Below are 18,303 nucleotides of genomic sequence, written 5' to 3'. Positions count from 1 at the left end.
GGAAGAGATGGTTCCCCTGCTCCTACTAGGTCCCTGCTGTTGGGGCTGGCTGGCTGGCTGACAACCCCGCCCCCCGTCCCTGTCACACAGACACAGCCTCAGCTCCCTGCTCCGGCCATACAGACTCGTCAGCTGCAGTCACCCTCTGGCCTGCGGCTGCAGCCCCTGGCAAGCCCCTCTGCAAGAGCCTTTCTGTGAGTGACTGCGAGTTATCAGGGCCACATGCTTCTGGGACGGCGCCTCCTGCAGCCGGAGCTCACTGGCCATTGTTCAGTGCACTGGGCAGGTTTGCTCTACACATGCAGCAGAACAGGTGAGGACGTGCCTCTCTGCCTGGGAGCTCGGCCCCCCACCAGCCCCTCCTAGCATCAGCCTCCATGAGAAATGCAAATGGTGTAAGGCCCGAGGCACATCAGACTGGGCAGTGACCCCCTAGAGTCTAGGGAAGGAAGTGGGGTTGACACAAGCCAGAGGAGCAGTGGCCACACACGCTGCCCAGGAGGCAGCCTGCAACCCTAGCCATGTCTCCCCTTTGCCTTACTGAAGACTGCCTGCACCCTAATCACCTCCCCCATATCTGCCTGGCCACCAGAGACCCCCCACCCAGGGGCCACTTTTCAGCTAGCGTCTAGTCCGCCTCTGATTTCGCCTGACCACTTTTGCATGTGCAACTGACTGTGCCCGCCACAGTACATGTGCAAAAACGGCATTTCCATATGCAAATCAGGCACTGGGGCAGCCCACGGCCCAAAGCGTATGGCTGTTTCTGGGTGCAAAATAGATGCACGCTCACTTCAGCTGGTGCAGTCAGTTGCTTGAGCAAAATTGGATGTGCAAAATCAGAGGCCGGGCTGAACATTTGGTCGTGACAAGAGAATTTTCGTATCTCCCAAAGTTCACACAGTGCTTCCCAGCGGTAAGGCCAGCTCCTGTCATCCGTATCTCACTTCAGCTCAGTCTTCATTCAGGCAAAACCCTCACCAGCGTCAACAGGCGCTGAGTCCTCCGTGCAACAAGACAAACACCTACAAGGCAGATGTTCGGCAGCAGGTGATGTGGAGACGGGTGAGGAGGAGCACGGAGGCGGAATTGCTCACGGAGGTAGGCTTTTAAGAGGGATCTGAAGCAGGAGAGGCAGGCTGGGCAGAAGACAGAAATGAGCAATGGTCAATATATTGACACTAAGCGACAGAAGGGACGTGTGGGGTGGGGGCAAGGTCGCCCCCATGGCTGCCCTCATTTTGTCTGTCCCCCCACTATCGGCAGTCACAGGTCGTCTCTGGTAAGTGCCATGTCTATCCCCTGGAGGCTGCGAGCTATACATGTCCCGTTGGCTTTAATGGGAGTCACGGAGCAAAGCTCTGGAAGCTGAGTTTGTGCCAGTGAGCTCTCTCAGCTGCCTCCTGCAGCTCCATGTTCAAGGTTTTTGTTTTTAAGTCACTCCTGTACTTAAGGAGTACTGTACTGTACTTAAGTCACTCCTCCACTTAAGGAGGAGAACGATTAACCCTGCAAGCCCCACTGCAAATTGTGCCAAGGGCAGCAAACTGCCCATGGTTTCCTGTCTCATTAAGCCTGTCAGGAAAGCTTAGGCCCAGACTTCCATCACTGCAATTGCACAAATCCTGCGTGTGACTGTCCAAGTCTGGGCCTTAGGCTTCAGTTCCTGCAGCCCCTGGAGTGTGCGAAAGGAACACTGAAGACAGTATATCTTGCACTTCCTGGACTCATAGACATTAAAGAGAGGTCATCTAGTTCAGCCCCGACAATGCAGCATCCTTTCTAGTGTAAGCTCTGTGGGGCAAGGACCACCTCTTGCTGGGTATCTGTACAGCACAGGGCACCTCCCCAGACTGGAACCTCAGGCCGCTAGAGGAATACAAGAAACAAACACTGGTAACCTGTGGCCTCAAACACTGTGAATGACCCATTTCCCGGGCCATCTCCCCTGCCAGCCTCAGTGGGGCTTTGCTCAGTCCCCTCTCATTACTCTTGCAATGCCTGGGCCCACCCTGCCAGTCACTCTCCCTCCTGGTTTGCACCCTTCTGCTCCCTGCAGCAGATTCTCACGTTCCCACCTCTTCCCTTGCCATGGCAGCGATGAGGGGAAGGGGCTTCAGCCCCTTGAGTGGGGTTGTTTCATCTTCAGGTAAAGGCAGCACTGGTCCTTTCCAAGAGCACCCAAAGCCCTGGGCCCTGGCACTGGCTCAGCAGAAATGCAAGCCCCGTTTCCAGTGTGCGTGGTGGCGGGGAGGCTTGCAACAGGGTGAATGCCTGGGGATTGGACTTGCTGGGGCTGGTGGAAGTGGTCAGCAGGCTCCCCTCCGTCACCCGGGTCCACCCAGATGAGACTGGTGAGCTCGTTTCTTTCCAGCTGGAGACACGCAAAGTCCTGGAGTTCCTAGCCAACCCACACGTGCTTCTCCCAGACATTCGGGGCACTCAGGCAGCCGCTCCCAGAGAAAAGCTCATCTCTGTTCAGTGCACGCCTCCAGCCTAGTGCCTGTGGGGCTTTCCCCTCCACACGTAGCCTGCAAAGCCCAGCGCCTGCCCATTCTGGCAGGATTCCCTGTGACCCTACAGGGACACTCTGCTTGCTCCCTGCACCACTTCCCCCTCCCCCCGAGATGAGACACAGGAAAGAATCAGATTCAAATAGAGCGAGAGGGAAATTATTTCCATACAGCTGCCCAGAACGCCACGAATGGAGAGCTGGCCCAGTGGTATTTCAGAAGAAAGGATCCGTTTCCTTCTTCTCGGTTCTCTCTGCCTCCCTCTTTCTCTTTCTTTGGGGGGTGGGTTACAGAGCAGTCAGCAGTATTTGCACAGCTCAGCAGGACTGATTGCAGGTTATTAACATACATTATCTCACTCCCCTGCCTCTGAAAAGAGTGGAGTTCCTATTCTTCCCTCTCCTCAGCCCTCCCTCCTCCCGCTCCTTGTCATTTACACTTAATTACCTCACTTATTACACCACAGCCGGGGAGAGAGAAATCACAGGACACTGGGCAGGCAGGCATCCCGGCACAACTAGGGCGTGAGTAATTGCCTATTCTACTAACGTGCCTTCAAGGAAGGAAATCACACACACACACATAAATAAATAAGGGACGCAGGGCTTGAAAACACAGGGATCCTTCCACACATGGAGGGGGCAGGGAAGGCCAAAGCATAACCAGTGGCATCTGAATAAAAGGTTCCAGGCTCAGCCCTGAAAGGGATGCCATCTGGATGTGACCTCAGCTCATCCTAAGGGGACTTGCGACCTTGAACTTGTCCAGCCTGTGATGTCACGGGTCCTTGCTGGAGAGACAGATGGGGTGTGATGTCACAAGGAGAGGGGACTGTTCTTTTAGCCTGCCTGGTTGGAGGCTTCTGAAAAATGCAGAGAGGAGACCAAGAGCAGAGCTAAGTCGAAGCCCCAGAGCAGCTCTGGATCTGAACTTCCCCAAAGCGCAGGGGGTGTTTGAATCCTGGGCTTTGCTTTGGCCCATTATAGAGAGAGTGGCATTTGAGAAGCTCAGATCTGAATCCGGACCAAAGTTCGAGGGCTTTTGGATCTGGGGAGTACAATCAAGCCCTGGGTCTCTGAAATAAGTTTAGTCTGCAGGAGAACAAGAAGAGAATTTCTAAGTGGGGAAAGGTTCACACCAGGGTGTTTGGGTGGAGAGGATGGTGCTCTGAGTTTTCCTGAACACAGTTTTCCAGGTTGATCAGCTGCTCTGCACAGGACACCCGCACATGAACTTAGCCCATCCCAACAGTGATGCAATTCTCCACTGCCTGGTGACCAAAGGTGGAGGGTGACCAAATAGTCCCCTAAGCCCAGTCTGAGTGGGTAAAAGAGGCAGGCCTCTCTCAGTGTGAGAGGTGGGAGCATGTGGCGTGGTCTAGGCAGCGGGAGCCATCTCACCACTCTACAGAACAATGAGGCTCCTTTGCACTAGACGGTACAAGGTGTTTCACTGCATTTCCCAGGCCCAGGTCAAATGCAAAACTTCTGTCAATGAGACCAGTCTGTTCCTGAGCTCAGAACAGGCCTGCTTTGATCACAGCCCATTTCTGTGCAGCGTTAGGACACTCTGGAGGCAGTGGGGTCTAGTGGACGAGACGCTGGACTGGGACTCATGAAACCGGTTCTGTGCCTGGGGGATAGATTAGGGGCCGCTGTATTCCAGGGAAGGGACGGTTTCTAATGTGTTTATGTAGCCCTGTTGTGCTAGGTGCTGTACAATCTAGGTCTGGACCTCTAGGTGCTGCTGTAATATAAATAATAGTAAACCCATCACTGGTCTCTATATCATAGAATCATAGACATGTAGGCCTGGAAGGGCCCTCAAGAGGTCATCCAGTTCCCTCCACCCAAGGCAGGACTAAGTATTATCTAGATCATCCCTGACAGGTGTTTGCCTAACCTGCTCTTAAAAATCCCCAATGACAGAGATTCCACAACCTCCCTAGGCAGTTTATTCCAGTGCTTGACTAGCCTGACAGGAAGTTTTTTCCTAACGTCCAACCTAAACCTCCCCTGCTGCAATTTAAGCCCATTGCTTCTTGTCCTAGCCTCAGAGCACAGGGGGAACAATTTAACTCCCTCCTCCTTATAACTTGAAAACCATTATCACGTCCCCTCTCAGTCTTCTCTTCTCCAGCCTAAACAAACCCAGTTTTTTCAATCTTTCCTCATAGCTCAGGTTTTCTAGATCAGTCTGGATAGAGACCAGACACTACACCCCAGGAGAGGACAGCCCAAAGCACCCTCAAGAGAGAGAGATGAGAGGAGCGAGCAGTCTAATAACACTGTATGGGAGGCCCTAAGGGCCAGCTGGGACAGCTCCTATAACAGGCTGGGGACAGTTTAAACAACTCGTTGAACCAGGTGTGAGCAGCTGAGTGGAGCAGTGCTTGTCTCAGCCTGGAAACAAAGCGCAGGCCCCCTGAAGTGGGCCTGAAAAGCTTGGGAAGTTGTTTGCACCACAGCTGACTCCCTAGCCCAGGTGCTGCAGCTGACCTGCCTCATGCGGGAAGGATCGACATTTGACTGCAGTGCAGTTGTAACCGTGCTGGTCTCACCCACTTTGTCTCTCTCGAATATTTGGCTGGCATTCTCATTGATTGTTATACTGCTGAGCATTTTCCATTGCCAAGTCCTGTGAAGTGTGTAAGTGTCCCCATCATACAGGCTCTGCTCTCGGTGGCTGCTGGCAAATATATCAGGAACTAGTATTAGTTAAGTGCTGACAAAGTGCAGAAGACACCCTGGTCTCTTCCCAAGGAGCTTGCAAGCATAGTACACAGGCAACACAAAGCACAGTGCATTGGAGGATCCAGAGGAAGGCTCTGTCCTGTTTGTTTGTTAATTTAATGGTGGGGTGGGTCTGTAGCAGACATTAGTTTTGAGAATGGATTTGAAGGACAAGGGAGCAGCCCAGGGCCACAGAACAAGGCAATGGCAGATGCAGGATTAGAATTCAGGCACTCCCAGCTCCTAGCCTCACACTTAATCGAGTCTAGGGGCTGTGGCTTCATAGCTGAGGTCGGATGAGGTGATTCATCAGAAGCCCTATATTTTACCCCTCCTTAATTCTCAGAAACAAAATTCCCTAAATGTGAGCCATCTAGAAATTCAGGGATAAATTGTCAGAAGACGACAGGCTCTGCTCTTGAGTCCAGAGAGGTCCATAAACCCCAGGAGTGTCTCTGAGGGATGTGGAAAATTTACACACAAAACCCCTCCACTAGGTGACAGGGGTTCTTTGGTGTGTCTCCTGTTTGCCATTTGAGAAACGTACCCATCAGAGCTCTCTGTATAAATACTGAAGTTCTGAAGTGGGATTTCCCTTTGGATCAGCTCAATGTAGAGCAGAAAGGGACAGTATTTGCAAGGGCTTTTATAGTACTTGAGTTTGAAATTGTGTTTCTGAAGCAAATTATCTACCTGTCATATGAGGACACTCCTGGAACGGTGGGAGGAGGAAAATAATGTGAAACTTTGTGCTAACTCAGCTCCTTGTAGGGGATTTGACGGGGCCTCCGCTAGCTGGGATATTCTTGCACTATTGCAATAGGGGAGTAAACTCACTGTTGGTGTAACTCCATTGGCTTCAGTGGAGTGACACCAGTCAACAATTTGGCCCAAGCAGTGACAAATTCAGGGCAGGCCAAAAGCATTTAATAAACTGATGGACAGTTTGGAACTCCTTACTCCCCCTCCCTTCCCTGGGATTCTGGCCTAACTTTGGGCCACAGGAACCAACACTGATTGCCCAGCTAATGCTGAGACTCTCCAAGGCCGTCCTCGCAGAATCTCTTTCCTGGTGCCCTGAACCTGCCATGTGCATGCATTTCTGCAAAGCAAACACATTCTGCAGAAACCTGCCTGAAACCTGCTTGGCTCTAGCCGCGAAGGCAAAGAACCCAGCTTCTTGAAAGGGGAACAATACCACAGACTAGCCCCTCTTTTTGTTTTAGATCTGCCTGGGTCACTGTTTATTGCCCACCTTTGTTGAACTGGGAAATCAAAATGCACTCCCCTCCCCCAGCATATGGAGCTAGACTGTATTATTCACAGGGTCTTAAAACACACTGGTTGCACCAAGACAAAGGAAACAGAGCCAGAGAGTTCATCTGAACAGCCTCTCTCCCTCTGCACCCCTCCTTCTCAGACTTCCTCTCTCCTCTTCCTCATGCACGCGTCTCTATTGTCTGCCTGTGGCTGGACTGGAGGAAAGAAAGGGAATTAAAGAAACCCACCCGCCCAGCCGGGGGAGAATGAACTGCCTGGGGCTTTCACTGCGTGGCTGGATATTCCCTGCCCCAGAACATGGGGTTGCAGGACAGTGTGGATGATTGTCCTGGCCCCGGGGTGGTGTGCCTTTCCAGTGTGTGTGTGTTGAAGAAGTTCTCTCTTTATTCTGGAGCATGTCTCAGAGCTGAGTACCGCCCCCGCCTGACACCTGTTCCGCCCCCCCCCCCTTGAACTGAGACTCAGACCAAGGGCTGTGTGTCTAAATGTTAAGCAGATGGGCAGTGGGCCATCTCTCCGCCCCCCATTTCCCCCCCTTGTCTTCCTTCTTGCCCCTCCTCCTTTCACTTTTTCTCCATCTCTTTCCCTTTTTCTTTCTCTTTCACCCACTTTACCCATCTCTCTCCCCCTTCGCCTCTCACTCTCTCTCACACGCACACTCACACACTTTCTCTGTCTCTTCCCCTTTCTCTCCCTCCTCCCTTTCTCCCCCACCCCACCCCACCCCACCCTGCGCAGCCGGTTCAGCGGGGATGCGATGATTGTCCTGGGGGACGCGTGATGGATTCAGCTCCTCAGCAAAGCACCGCCTGATCTCCAGCCTGCGTCCCATCTAAAGACCGCGGGCCCTGAGTGCTGAGCTCAGCGAGCGCCAGCCGGCTCCCCCCACGCCCGCCGCCGGCGCAGGGAGCTGTCCAGTGCTGATCCCCTCGGAGCGCAGGAGAGAAGCCCCCCAGCTCGCACCATGCCCCGCTCCTTCCTGGTCAAGAAGATCAAAGCAGACGCTCTCCAGCCCTGCGAGGTCCCGGCTCCCCGCTACCACCCGCTGGAAGCTGCTTATGTGCTGGCCGGGTCCCGGGTGGGCAGCGGCCCCGGGGCCGAGAATGGTAAGTGGCTGAGGCCCGGGATGGAGAAGGGTCCCGGCAGCTGGAACCGGGGGAGGCTCCCTTCTACCCCGCAGTGCGCATCACCCGGGAACCAGGGTCCCCTGCACCAGGCGGGGCGTCTCCGACGGGCTCAGCATCCCCCCCGCGCCGCGGGGCTTGTCGGAGGGGGGGTTGTGTCCCTGACACAGCGGAGCGTATTATTGGGAGGCTACGCCCCCCCTCCCCCCAGACACCGCAGCTCCTATTTTCAGGGGGGCAGCGGATTGTAATTGACGGGAGTGGAGCTGACCCCGGGCCCTGGGGAGTCTGTGCGCAGGAGCCTCCGGACCTCCGCAGCCTCCAAAGAGAGAGACTCCGGGTCGCCTCTAAAGAATAATTAGGACCATGAACCGGCCCGCTGGGTTTGCAACTGGGCAGGAAATGCCCGGCCAGAGGGTTCCCTTCGCGGCTCGGGAGTGGGGCGGTTCGAACCCCGAACTCGGGAGGCCACGTGCCGAGCGGGCCCCGGGCAGCCGCCGGGACTTGAAAAGTGGCGTCTCCTGTGAGGGTGTTGGGTATTTCTGTAGGTGCAGCTGGCGGGGGGCATGGGGGGGGGGGGTGTACACAAGCATGTGCATTTAAAAGTGAACCTCTGTTTGTAGTATTATGTGTGTGTGCCTCTGTGTGGTGTGAGTTACAGTGTGGGTGGGTGGGTGTGAGTTACAGTGTGGGTGGGTGGGTGTGAGTTACAGTGTGGGTGGGTGGGTGTGAGTTACAGTGTGGGTGTGTAGGGATGAGTGCCCTATATTGTACATATGCGTGTGTCTGTGGGTTGGGGGGGTGTGCATGTGCTGGCATATGTGTATTATACTGTGCCGTGTTTGTATGCATGACGTGTTTTGTTGTGTGGGGGTGCACACCTTTGTGTGGATGGGCTGTGTGTGCCCTGTGGTGTGTGTGCGTGGGTTTGCACAGATGGGGTGTACCGGTGCATTTCTCTATTGTGTTGGGGGCTATGCACGTACGTTGTGTTGCGGGCGGTGTGCCCGTGGTTGTGTACTGTGTGGGCCGGCGTGTGCAGACGTGTCTCTCCCTTAGCAAGGTGACCCTAGAACCCAGCAGCCTCTGCTCAAAGTTGCTCTGTTGCAAAATTTCTTCTCCTGCTCCTAGGGGTATTGCTGCCCTTGGAGGGGTCTTGCTAAGCCGGACTTCGTTACCCTCCAAGGACATGGGAGAGGGGCCAACTGTTCTGCCTGAGCAGCCCCCCAGATTTCCTCTGAGCTGGAAATGTCCCTGTGTTGTAGCTTTCCTCTGGGGCACCAATGGCTGAAGCTGGGCTTAAACCCTGCACTGGGCTCGCCTCAGGGTCATGTCCTGGTTGCCTTGTTCACTGCAGAACAAGTGGTGGCATTGACAAGCGAGAGCAATTCCCCAGGAGACAGGAGCTGATCCAGGCAGGGAGAAAGGACATCTTGGGAGGAAATGGGGTCAAGGGCACTCACGTTCCCAAGGGGCCTCATTGTTCAAAGCACTGCCAGCAGGTTTGCACTCCACAGCCCCTGCCAGGCGATGGCTCCGAGGGGCTGTCACCTCACCAGCTAGACCTGAGGGAACTATTTGCTGCTGCCTGGGGTTGGCTTCATGTAAACGAGGAACAGAATGGAAGAGCGAGGAAGGGAGAGCAGCAGGGAAAGGTGGAGAGTGGGAAAGAACAGAGGAGGAGAGGGATGGCATGGCCAGTGTCCCCACGCTCCAGCCTGCGGCATGTGGTGGTGAGTGGGAGCGTAGGAGGGTCAGGCTGAACTAAATGGGGTGGGGGCACCCCAAGCTCCATTAGAAGGCCCTGAACATGTGTCCCTATAACCAGAATGCCCAACACCATTGCGGGAGCGAGCAATGCTAGGCATGATGGCAATACCGTACTAGTCAGATGTTCCTCCAACATGAAACGACTAACAGGGCAGCCCCTGAGGCTCCCCAGATGTGCCCAGGGCTGTGTCATGCAGCACCCCCAGATATCTTCTCAGAGGGTGGAGTAGAGAGAACCTCTGCTGCTTCCAGGCATTTGGAGGTTCCAGGGGAGGTGAGCTGCAAAGTGGGGAGGTGTTGGATGGATTGCAGCACCATGCCCAGCCCTAATCTACCCAGCCCAAGGTGACATTCCTGCCTGCCCTGGGTGCTTGGGGGAATTGGGAGGGCAGGCCGGGGCTCAATCCAAATAACAAGGCAGTCAATGTGAACCTTGTCATTTACATGGAGGGGTGCTAGATCAGCCACTCATTAGAAGACTCCCTCAGCTTCACCCCCATCGAGACACTTCTTCACAACGCTGAGAAGGCTGCAGGGCTGCCCCAGAAGAGGGAGTGATTTTGAGATGACCTGTCTACCTCTCCCTGCAGGTTCAGAGAGAAATAGCAAGGGTCGTGCTATATCTTAGTGGAGATTCAGGGTGCTCTGAGATTCAGTCTGTCACAACCCCGCCAGGCCTGCCCCCCATTTCAGGTTCACACCACAACATTAGGAGACCTGGGATTCCCAACATTTCTTGAGAAACTGCCCTTTCCCATCCATCTCATCACGCATAGACCATCATCTGGCCAACTGGGCCATTGCTTCCTAGGATGGAACTATCTGGGGTCAACAGAAGGCACACTCAGTGGAAAGCTCTCGTGTCTGAATTTGCTTCCTCTGAGTTAGTCAGGTGGCCTTGGCACATCCATGGATGGGGTTTGGTCTCTACAGAAATGAATTGTCTGCCAGATGGTTTTGATGTGTCCTAACAGCACCACTGACCCAACCATCCTGCACAGGGGGTAGCGTTTAATTCTATTTGTAAGTACCACTAGGCACCTAGAAGAAGACCTGAATAAATAAATAAGGAGGGGAAGGAGGATGCTGTGGCCAAAAGCTGGCCCTGTGCGTCAGGACCCCTGCATTCGAATCCCACTCCTGTCACTAACTCAGTATGTATGGCAATGTGCAAGTCACGTACCCTCTCTGTGACTCAGTTTCCCCATCCGTGAAATGGGGGTAATTTCACTTACCTACCCTCATTATTGCTTGTACAGTACTTGGAGCTCCTCACCACAAAGGCCCTACAGAAGTGCAAAGAGTTATCATAATTCAGTATTTTCGGTATACATTTAGTTTAACGGAACATAGTCTGTTTATCTCCAGCCTCTGGATCCTCTCAGATCCAGTCAGTGACCCAGCTGGAAGAGGACCAATAAACATTGATTTACCGCCCAAAAGAAGAGGAATACCTGGTGCTGCCACTGGCATTAGTGATTGCATATGTGGGTACAGCAAACGGCACTTGGGGCTGCGCATTTAGTACTGTGGTTGGCACTTCGGATCTCTCGGTTTGACACCGGGGATGGGGGGGGGGTATTTTCAGCTCATGCCATGGCTGTACGGGTTGTGACAAACCCAGGCTGCGCCTTGCCGACAGAGGGTGGAATGTAGGGTACCTCCGTAACGGTACCACAAACGCTTGTACGGCTTCGGAGGTTTTCTGCTCCCTTCCATCCCCCTCCTCCCTGCCTTTGTGTGTGTGTGGAGCAAAACGTGTGCGAAATATTTTGTGCGCTGGGTGATGTAAGGGAAAGGAATCCACGCCAGCCGGGGAGAAGCTGTTGGTGCCGCTCTCCTGGAAATAACCTTGCTGTGTGCTCCAGAGAAAGTGTGAAAAATTGCTGAGGAGAGGGCTTTTCGCCCAGCGAGTGTGACTGCGCTCTGTAAACAAGGAGAGAGGGAGGGAGGGAAAGGCAGCTCCATAGCAGAGCTGGGGTGAGGGCGAAGGATCCAGGGCAGGGGAAATATCAGGTGGCCAGCTCCATCAGACACATGCAGTGATGGAAGACCACTGGAGAGCCGGGGGGGGGTGGGGGGGGGTTTACACCACATTCAGGCAAGGAGGGGATGCTGCTTCTTAGGAGATGACAGAAATATGCTTCCAGGGATTAAAAGGCAAGTCTTTTCAGAGCTGGGAAGCCAAGGAAGCGTAGGTTGGGGAGAGGACAAAAAATCAATAACTAGGCAGGCTGAGGGCCCGGGGAAACTGCAGGTCACACTCGAGCAATCACTGTAACCTGGCACTTAGAGTGAAGCAGGCCAGGAGGGAGAACCCGCCCCCCCCCCAGCCTGGATACCACTGTATGCACCCCTTCTTGGCATGACTGGCTCTTAAAACTACTTGTGAGGAGTAAAATTGTTGCCTTAGGAGATGCAGTCGCTTGCCCTGAGTGAGGGGTACGTGCAGAAGAATTTCCCATCCCCACCAGGGCCTTATCCCCTTTCTGCACAAACACTGCCCTTTCCAGAGTTAAAGCAAAGATCAGAATTCCTCCCTCAAACCAGAGCCTGAGCGTGTCTCCTCCACACAGTGCCTTTCGGTCGCCACAAACAGGGGAAACCTGGGGTCATTCTCATCAGGCACCCCAAGGCGGTTAGGAATAGAGTGCTCAAGCGACAACAATGTCTGATCCAATTGCAGTCAAACTCACTTGATGTCAGTGTTAAAGGAGGAAGGAAGGTCTTGTGGCTAAGGCACAGGGGTGGGAGTCCAGAGACGTGGGTTCTGCTCCTGGTTTTGCCATGGACTAATTCTGGGACCATGGACAAGCCACTGAGCATCTTGTGAAACTCTCCCACCGTTGCTGGAGTACGGGTGCAACTCCCCAGCTGCTGGCAACGGGGGCGGTGCTCATGTAGACCAGTGGCTAGTGCTTGTGGCAGTTAACCCTGAGCAGAGTTAGGCAAAATCACTGGCCAGGCCCTCCCTGCCTTGGTTTCAAGTAATTGTCAGACATACAAACCATGCAGCGAGGTTGACAGCTCTCAGCCCAACTCTGCTCCCCCACAGACAGTGTGGTTTGGTGCATGGAATGTGACATGGGCCCTCCAGAGACCTGGGTTCTGTTTCTAGCCCTGCCACTGACTTGCTATGTGACCTGGGGCAAGTCCCTTCCCCTTGTGAGTCAGTTGCCCAACCTGTAAAATGGGAATAAAGCTCATGAGTTCATTCAGAAACTATGAAATCCAGGGACGAGAAAGAAGCACTCTCTAGGAAAGCTGAGTATTGATTAGGGTTAGGTGGTGGCAAGATGGGGCCACTAGTGTCACATGAACTCACTGACATGGAGCATGCGGTGGAGTAGGTGACTGGTGGTTTCCAAGGGCTGTTAAATGGGAAATCATGTCATGGCCATTGATTGTAAGTAGGCACTGAGTGTGGTGAATTAGTGCAAACAGTTTGGTGCAAGGAGGAAAGGTTTCCAGTAAGCAGGAGCTGGTATCGAGTGGGCTGATCCAGGTTATTAATTAAGCCTGTCTTTCAGCACGAGCACAGTTGGTTCTGGTCTTGTGGTGACCAGATTGTGGTGAACCCCATATAGTGCATCCACCGCCCACCCCTCATAAAATCTCAGGGACCTCAGGAGGTCATCGAGTCCAACCCCCCTGCTCAAAGCAGGACCAATCCCCAATTTCTGCTCCAGATCCCTAAATGGCCCCCTCAAGGATTGAACTCACAACCCTGGGTTTAGCAGGCCAATGCGCAAACCACTGAGCTATCCCTCCCCCCACAGGGCAGATTCCCCACCTTTTTCTGATGCCTCCCCCAGCACCCCGGAAAACAATTCTATACCCCAATTGCCTCCTTAGCCCCAAGTTCAAGCTCTTCTGGGGAAATACCCCACCTATTCCCCAGCTGGCAACTGGCTTTTTTCATGGAGGGTGGGGAGGAGCCCAAATCCAGGCTCGCTTCCATTCATTTTTTTTATAATTCAAAACTCAAGGGGTTTCTATAGATAGGGCTCAGCCCCCCCACCTGCCACGCTGAGCATCGTTGGTACATGCTGCACTGCACAGGAGTAGGTCTAGCTCCGGCCCTTACTACACTCTCCGTGCTGCAAGCTGCAAGCCGGGTGCTGCCATGAATGAAGTTACTTCTGCTAATGCGCTCGTCAGAGTACCTTTGCCTCTGAGCGCCACCTCCTGGTGGGTCTACACAGGCCTATGGAGAACAAACAATTGACGGAATAGGCCCTCTCCTTATTAGAGGAGAATATTGATAGACATGTACACATCAGACAGCCATCAGTCTTTGCAAATCAACATGCTGAATATCAATGTACCCAGAAATCCCTGGCTCGTCTGAACTAAGTGCCGGAGCATACAGATGAGAGGTTGATGCCCGTGGAAGAACACTTTTCTATCTCTCCTCAGCTGAAGGGTTACCTTAGGAGTCGATGAAGTTTTGCCACTTTATGCCAGCTGAGAATCTGGCTCATTCTTCCATATTTTACCATGTCTCGCCAGCAAGAGCCGCCTGCACTGCTTTCAGCAGTGGCACCCACATTTCTAATGGGGAAACTGAGCCCAGCTCGTAGCCTGAACATCTGGGTCTCTTTATCGGGCCAGTGAATCGTACCGACAGGGGTGAGAATGCATGTGCTGGGGGGTTTGCACAGCGGCACCTAACCCAGCCTCATCAGACCCGGGATGTTCATTTCAGAGATGGGATAGCCAGAAGCAACTCAATGCCTCACGTACTGTGTTGCAGTGGATGAGCTGTAGAAGTCACACTTCCAAAGGCTTTTGAGTCAGGGCCACCTGCACCAGCCACATGTGAGCCAGCCCATTGCGTGTTCAGAGGGGCACGTGTGTTTTGCATGCACAAATAGGAGGCTTTGTGGGTGCACCGCTGCACAGCTTCCTGTGATGGATTCAGCCCTCAGTATTTTAAGTGGACGTGTCAATCATTAGTCGACAGCTAAACATCATCCCAAGTCCCCAAAAGATCAGCTATTCTATCAGCTCAGAGAGGTCAAAGATCATCAAACCAACAAAATACACTAAGTCGTCAGGTGATGTCTATTGCACAGAGTGTTACAGTTTCACACCATGTGTCTGTGGGGCTGTTTTGTTAGGTCCCAGTTATAATAAACCCGGGATGCATGGCCTGGAGGCACTGGTGTTTATATCCAGGTTGCAGAGAGAGGTTTGCCTCCTACAGATGGGTAGAGTTTGTAGTCAGATCCTGGGTTCTCAAGCTGAGAGTCAAAACCACCCTCCATTTCTCAATAGCTAGGGAGATAAGGGGGTCCCCAAACTTGTTCTGTTGTTAACATGAGGGACCGGTCTGGAAAAGGCTGAGACCACTAAGTTAAAGATGCACCATGAAATATACACTGCAGAAGGCTGCTAAGTGCATCAAAAATATCCCTCTCATGAATCACCTTATTAGAGAGTTTTACCTTTCCAGGCACTGTACGGTCCTGATCCTCTCCTCTCACTTGGCGGGTGGACCCCCCTGGATCCCTGCCAATGGGGCACAGAAGCAGAGCATGGCACTGCAGTGGCAATGTTTCCCTGTGAACAAGCACACCAGACCCTGCAGAAATTGCTCTGTGGGTTTGAGATCAGCACAGGGCAGGAGGGAGTCCACCTAACCATGGACCCTGACTGAGCCAGGATCAATGTTTGCATGCACCCTGCATGCTGCAGGGAGAACCCCCTGAGAGGCAAGGCAGGTTTGCTCCATTGGATTCCCACTGACAGGTATCCAGCACAGAAAGCTAGAACCATTTCAGAGCTGAAGTCCCTCCAGGTGGGTGGCTTTGATTTCCAGCAGTTCCACTAGAGACTCTTTGACTCTTCCAAGCGGGAGGGCAAGCCTCCTGGAGTTTCCAGATCCCTGAGCCCGGTTCTTTCCCTACTAGCTTTCCTTTTAAGGGGGTTCATGTGTCTTGCTTGTTGCCAGGAGCATCTGGTCTTTTGTTCACTGCCTGCAGCTTCCTTACAGCTGCGTTTCTGTCTTCTCACCTTTGCTGTCAGTCAAGCCCAACCTCCAACATCCATCCCCCCTTTGTGTCGCCAGGAGAGTCATGCTCCCGGGCTCTGTGCCGCCGTGTCTCTCTAGTCTCCCCCTGTCAGTAAAGCACCTGGCGAGAGTCAAACCGATAATCTGGTATTCTCTTGAGGGATGCGCCGTGAAAACAGCTCCACAACCAACAAGCCGTCCTACAGATGCTCCTACATTTAGAGGTTGCTCGCTCACTGATATCGCTGAGAGCAAGCTGGGCCTGTGTTTCCAGGGGAAATGGCTGGGGATGGAGGGCAAGACAGGGTGGCCTCTGTGTTCTGTCCCAAGCCCCTTCCTGATCATTCACTTTGGGCTTGTCCAGTTTTCCCCAGGTTTCTGGAGGGGGAGAGGACACTGAGAGACTGCACAGCTCATTGCGAGTGTCTGCCACAGTGGAGCAATGAGGAATTAAGCATCAGCAGCTGTCTAATGGCCTGGGAAGTGATGGAACCCAAAAGGGGCTGGTTGCAGTCTGGATTCAAAGGGCAGGTGGAGTGAATGGACCAGGGGCCGGGCCTAGGATTCTTTCCTTGTGGCTCTCTCAGCAGCTGGTTGGGTGGTGTGTGGCCAGGAGAGATAATAGACGGAGGCTGGGTCAGGACTGAGGAATGGTGCCCTGCGTGAGGTCTAATGGGAACAGGGTGGCTGCACATCGAGACAGACTGGGTCAGACTCCGGGACTGTGGCCCAAGGACTCCTGTCTCTCAGGCCAGGAGACGAATAGCGCACTCTGCCAGGCCCAGCTGCACCCACAGATTCGCAGATGTTAGCAAATGTTATGGTGAACCAGATTTCGGTTTGGAATAAAACCCCAATCTCAGAACAGGGCCAATGTGGCCTTGGCTACTGGGCGCTCCATATGAGAGCAAGGCCCTTTACACTGAGCTCTGCTAATCAGGTCAGTTCTGCATGGACAGCCATACAGCTTGGACTAAACCTCCCACGTCCTACTCCACCTTGCAACAGGCAAGAGGGGAATGCTGGGAAAGCGTCTGTGGGTCCAGTCACTCCCCAAGTCCTTGTCAGGATTCAGGAGTGGATCCCCCTCAGATATTGACTCTGACTCCTCATCTAGTTTTCAGCACTCTCCAGTGCTGTCAGCTCCCCCAGGCCGAAGGTTCTCATTTGGCTCGCCACAGAGACTGCGGGCCAGGACCAAGTTTGGGTGCAGGGTCAGATTCTGAACCCTCATCAGAAGTCCAGGAGCACCCAGACTTGGCTCTTTTGGCTTGCCCACCTCCATCCAAAACCCACCTACACTTTTCTTGCAAGTCTGCAGTGTGGTAAAGGCTGCCCCAGGGAAGTCCAGGTCTCATGGGGATGGGACAGTTAGGAAAGGGCTGGGACATACAAATAGGGAAGGAGAAGCCCTGGTAGATGGTGATCTCCATCTGTGTTTGTCTCCTGCAGGGTACAGCCAACATTGCCTCACGCCCTCCGACTATGAGCCTGACAAGAAACAAAGGTTTCAGCTGGTGTCTGCAGACCCGGTCTACGCCCCAGCTCACGAGGAGTACAGCGATCCTGAGAGTCCCCAGTCGAGCCTCTCTGCCCGCTACTTCAATGGCGAAGCTGCAGTCACAGACAGCTACTCCATGGATGCTTTCTTCATCACTGACGGCCGCTCCAGGCGACGTAGCGAGAGCCAGCGGCGCGGGACCCACCGCCACTCGTGTAATGAGTGCGGCAAGACCTATGCCACCTCCTCCAACCTCAGCCGGCACAAGCAGACCCACCGCAGCCTGGACAGCAAGATGGCCAGGAAGTGCCCCACCTGTGGCAAGGCCTACGTCTCCATGCCCGCCCTGGCCATGCACATCCTGACCCACAACCTGAAACACAAGTGCGACGTGTGCGGCAAGGCCTTCAGCCGGCCCTGGCTGCTGCAGGGCCACATGCGCTCACACACGGGCGAGAAGCCCTTCGGCTGCTCCCACTGCGGCAAGGCCTTCGCCGACCGCTCCAACCTGCGGGCCCACATGCAGACCCACTCGGCCTTCAAGCACTTCAAGTGCAAGCAGTGCGAGAAGACCTTCGCCCTCAAGTCGTACCTCAACAAGCACTGCGAGTCGGCCTGCTTCAAGGGCTCCGAACGCAGCTGTGCCATAGAGAACTGAGCCCTGTCCCCCGGGGAGGGGAGAGGAAAGGCCGGGGCAGACGAGAAGCCGCCGACATTTGGGAGGAAGGGGGTCCCCTCCCCGCCACTCTCCCACCAGCGGAATCAGGGCTACTCAGAGCGCAAGAGGCAGCAGGGACTTTTGCAGCTCGGGCCAGCCGTGTTTGCTGGAAGGATGAGTTTTCCCAGGAAGGACTTGCTTCCCGCCGTGGGGAGGGCATGTGGGGCTGGGGGGTCCCAGGAATTTTCCTTCACCGACCAGGTGATGTTTCTGGATGGAAATCTCAAATGGTGCCAACCGCCAGTTCCACAGCTCGCCCGTTTCCCACCCTCCAACCCTCATCCCCCCACTCCCATCTCTTCCCCTCGCGGCTGGTGGAAACAACAGCTCCTGGCTGGCCAGGGGAATCGGGGCAGGACTGTCTCTGGAGCTGCTTTGCTGGCGAGTCAAAGTTCCTCCCCGTGGGATTCGCTCCTAGCTCCTTTTCAGGCCAAGGGACCTCGGGAAGCTCCTTGTGTATTTATTTAATTTATTGCTGTATTTATTTAGTGCTGCTTCTTCTCCCTGCCGGAATCGATTGGGGAGAAACGAAACTTGTCATCTTCTCCCTCAGGAGCTAAACTCACTGGGTTCAAAATGCATCAGCTGTGAAATTGTAAAAGTATTGACAAGGGAACAAGGCAGGCGAGGGGGTCAGCCAGGACGCAT

General features: G+C 54.0%; 1 protein-coding gene across 1 annotated transcript; it reads left to right on the top strand.

Annotated features, from left to right (window-relative positions):
- Positions 1-7,288: 7,288 nt before the first annotated feature.
- SCRT2 (scratch family transcriptional repressor 2) lies at positions 7,289-18,303 on the top strand. Its single transcript, XM_073309245.1, has 2 exons — positions 7,289-7,632; positions 16,889-18,303. The coding sequence occupies exons 1-2, from the start codon at positions 7,491-7,493 to the stop codon at positions 17,593-17,595; spliced, it is 849 nt and encodes a 282-aa protein (XP_073165346.1). The 5' UTR covers positions 7,289-7,490; the 3' UTR covers positions 17,596-18,303.

Source organism: Lepidochelys kempii, chromosome 13, assembly GCF_965140285.1.
Source record: "Lepidochelys kempii isolate rLepKem1 chromosome 13, rLepKem1.hap1, whole genome shotgun sequence".
Classification (NCBI taxonomy): Eukaryota; Metazoa; Chordata; order Testudines; family Cheloniidae; genus Lepidochelys; species Lepidochelys kempii.
Note: the sequence above shows the minus strand (reverse complement) of the source record. Positions and strands in the feature narration are given on the sequence as shown.